At 24.0% G+C, this 4,689-nt stretch overlaps 1 protein-coding gene across 1 annotated transcript; it reads right to left on the bottom strand.

Moving 5' to 3' along the window:
- Positions 1-1,297: 1,297 nt before the first annotated feature.
- On the bottom strand, positions 1,298-2,615 carry LOC119569830 (fibrillin-2-like; the record flags this gene model as incomplete). The annotated part of the gene is made up of 5 exons (XM_037917827.1): positions 1,298-1,372; positions 1,533-1,657; positions 1,747-2,058; positions 2,387-2,447; positions 2,535-2,615. Coding segments are annotated over 5 exons (654 nt in total), but the record flags the coding sequence as incomplete, so codon positions are not given.
- Positions 2,616-4,689: the final 2,074 nt, after the last annotated feature.

Raw genomic sequence — 4,689 nt, 5'->3', positions numbered from 1 at the left:
ATAAAAAAATTTATATATACTATATAATATATTATATTTTTAATTATATATATTATGAATATTATAATATATATATTTAATATCTGTATATATATAATTAATTATATATATATATATAAAAGTAAAAATATAAAATAGCGATTTTAATAAGGTATAATATAATAATATATATAAATAAGAAATAAGAAGATATAAAATATATATAAATTATATATATTATTATAATATTGACTATATATATTATATATTTTATAAATTGTATCAGTAATAAAAAGGGGTTTTTTAGATAAGGGTATATATTTATAATATTATATATCAATTTTTATATAAAATATATATATATTATATATATATATATCTATATATATATATTATATATATAATAGAATTATTAATTTTATATATAATATATATTACATATATATTATTTTATATTTTATTATTTTTCATTAATTATATATATCTAATATTTTATATATATATTTATTATATTTTTAATTATTTATAAAATTTTATATTTTTATTTCATATTTTGTATAATAATATATTAATTTTAAAATTATATTAAAGTTATAATGATATATTATTATATTTTATTATATATTATATATTTTTGATATTATATATGTATTATGAAATTAATTATATATATTATATATATTATATTATATGTAGATTATAATTTATATATAAATTTCTATTTTTAAATTATATTATATATATTATATATATTATATATAGTTATATATTTATTTAATATATATTTATATATATTATATTATTATTTATATATATATATTATTATATATATATATATATATTAATATATATAATATAGATATATCAATTTTATAATTTTTGTATGTATACATGTATTAATATATATATATATATTATATATAATATTCTATATATAATTACTATTATATTATATATATATATAATTATATATTTATTTTATTATTTTCATATAAAATTTGCTTAGGATTTTGATATTTGCAGACTATTCCTATCCCCTTTTCTATGTTCCCAATTTTTTGTATTTTATGGAGGGGAAAAAAATTTAGAAGAGAATGAAGACTTCCATGGGGAAAAATCTTGATAGTGAGTATCTAATTTTTTCATCGAAGGTAAACTTTGCCCTCTTACTTACTGGGGATACTATTAGGCCTAAACCCGGGGTCCTCCGGGACATAGCTGCTTGTATTCATCAGAATCTTGTGCTGGACAATTCCACAGAGGACCCCATGCTTTGCCAGCTGAGCAACAGCAGGTGGCTCTGGGTTTCTGGGTTCTCCTAAGGGTTCACGGCATATACCCCGACCACCTCGACATTTACAACCTCCAGGTAACATTCACCCCCCACGTCGATCTAGTCAAAAGAAAGAAAAAATTATATAGAAGACTATTATGGGCAATCTGTAGTGTGTTGCTCGTTTCAAAAAATATATGAGAAACAATATCTTTTTTGAAACTGTGATTTTACTTACAAAAATCTTGGGTGTAATACGAGGGAAAGTATGGAAACTTACCAAACCCAAACCATCTCCTGTGCTTATCAGTTCATAATTTGGTGGACATTCGCAAACATGGGTACCTTGTTGATTGACGCAAGTACCAAACTGACATATATCTGGGTTGTCACACTCATCAATATCTGTACAGTTTCCTCCAGTTTCATCTAAGTGATAGCCTTCATCACATATGCAACGGAACATGCCGTAATATTCTCGCATTGTCGTATACACAAAAGATTGCTGAACATATCACATTCATCAATATCCACACAGGACTGCTTTGTGTGTTGATCTGGATGCATGAAACCCATTTCACAGTCACACTGGAATGATCCAGGATAGTTGAGGCACTGTCCATTTTCACATAGTGTAGGATCTTGCGTGCATTCATCTATGTCTTCACAGAAGAATCCATCTCCTAGGAAGCCAGCATCACAGACACACTTGAAGGATCCATCAGTGTTGATACACTGTGCATCACGGTCACAACCACCATTGTTAGTGAGGCATTCATTGACATCTCGACAAGTTTTACCATTACCTGGAATATTTATACAATGTATATATAATTTAATGTTATTTTAAAGAAAAAGTTGGCAATGCAATCTTAAATTCTAATAATTTCTAATACTGATCCCCCTCAGTGGCCTAATCATAATCAAATATGACATCAAAAAAGAAAAGGTTGACAAAAAATGATTTCATGATGTATTTCTCTTTATAAATACTTAATACCTATCAGCTACAAATCCATACCATATGAGACTTAAAGTTTTATGCCAAGTCAACTACAGCATGTCATATACAAAATTTTTTAAATGCATTTATCATATTATTGGTTTCCTCTTTCTGTCTTTATCACCCCTTTCCTGTAAAACCATCTCGGCAGCGGCAATCATATGTTCCATCTACATTAATACTTTCCCCGTTCTGATCACAATGGAAACTACCATTGTGCACTCATCATCGTCAGTACAGCCAGGCCCCAACTCCCACTTTACACTATAACCATCTCACAACGGCACGCAAATGAGCCAGCAACATTGTCACATTTACCGTTCTGACACAGATTAGGATCATATCAAAACTCATAAAAATCTGAAAAATAGTTTCATTTTAATTAAAGTTATTTTCTACATAACATGAAACAAAGACATGTAAATAAGGCAGCTTTGCATGTTTTCCCGATACATTATTTCCCAGGTAAATATTCATCTACCTTCTTTAATCCAATGGGCTATGGTTGTATGTACTATCCACATAGTTTTGTGAAATTTTGTTATATACAATGGCTCTAATGTGCTCAGCTATCAAGAAGTCTGTCAGTAGGCCCTAGTGACCACACATGATTTCCCATTCCTTGAATTTGCGGGAAATGTGTTTTTTTTTAATACCATTAATATTGCATTTATGATTTTTACTGATTTCTGTTATTATCAAATTGTTATTAAAAAATTTAATAGCATTAAAGACAAAAAAAAAATACAAAAGAAGTTTTCAAAAATCAAGGAAAAAGGGGAAAAACGTGAGATAAATAAGATAATAACTGACTCCTTGGTGACTAAGCACTTGTAGAGCTATCTATGTATAAAAATAATTTATGAACTTTCATTACAGTAGTCATAGCACTGTATTCTTGCCATCTGTGCAATTAAGTTAATGTGTACTTCAACCCATCTTAAAAACTTTTAGGGGTTTTACTCAAATTTTTCAAATTATTCATAAAAAACAATGTGATGTGAAATACTAGGCATTGAATAACAGGGTCCGTCTAGTGTAGCACATATATATATAAATAAAAAATAATATATATATAATAAAATAATATATAATATAATACAACAACAGATATAACATACATACAATAGATACAAACACACACACCCCACACACACACACACACACACACACACACACACACACACAACACACACACACACACACACACACACACACACCACACACCACACACACACACAATATATAAAATATATATATTATATAGATAGAAATATATATTAAAAATTAAAATAATATATATATATATGTATGTATGTATGCATGTATATGTATACAATATATATATAGATATATAGATAATAATATAGAATAGAGATAATATATATATATATATATATACTTAATTATATATGAATATATGTAGCATGTTATATGATGCATGTATATATGGTATATGTATGATGTATATATGGATACATATATAATAGATATAATATATAGCCATATATAGATAGGATAATGTATATATAGAGAAATAGATATAAATAATAATTTTTTTTATAATATATATATATATATATATATATATTAATATATATATAAAATATATATATATATATTATATATATTACATACAATACAAAAATATATAATGTACAGGAATGTGTATATATAAAATATAAAAGATATAAGATGTTTTAAAATAATATATATTTTATATATATATATCTAATATATATATAATAATATCTATATACATGTACATATACATATATATAAATGTAAAATAAATATATAGTATACTCATCCAAAGTATATATATATATATTATTAAAATAATATATATATAAAATATATATTTTATATATATATATATTATATATATACATTATATCTCTATCTGTCTGTCTATATCTGTCTATCTATTTATCTATATCTAACATACATATGTGTGTATGGATAATATGTATGTATATATATTTATATATAGATATATATATATATATATAATTTTATATATATATATATAACATATATATAATATATATTATATATATATATATATATATATATATACATATATTATATATATATATTATATATATATTTATATAATATATATATATATATAATATATATATATATATATATATATATACTTTATATATATATGAAATTATATGTAAATATATATGTAAATAATAATATATATTTATATCTATATATATTTATATGTATATATATATATATTTATATATACACATTTTGTTAGCACACACACACACACACACACACACACACACACACAACACACACACACACACACACACAGGGGCATCACTTCATGTTTTGAGTTGGGGAGTGACAGGTAATTTGCCTGAAAAAATAATTTTTCCTGCAAAACAGAAAAAGAAATGGGCCCCAGCTCTTT

Source organism: Penaeus monodon, unplaced genomic scaffold (genome assembly GCF_015228065.2).
Source record: "Penaeus monodon isolate SGIC_2016 unplaced genomic scaffold, NSTDA_Pmon_1 PmonScaffold_19005, whole genome shotgun sequence".
NCBI classification, from domain to species: domain Eukaryota; kingdom Metazoa; phylum Arthropoda; class Malacostraca; order Decapoda; family Penaeidae; genus Penaeus; species Penaeus monodon.
Note: the sequence above shows the minus strand (reverse complement) of the source record. Positions and strands in the feature narration are given on the sequence as shown.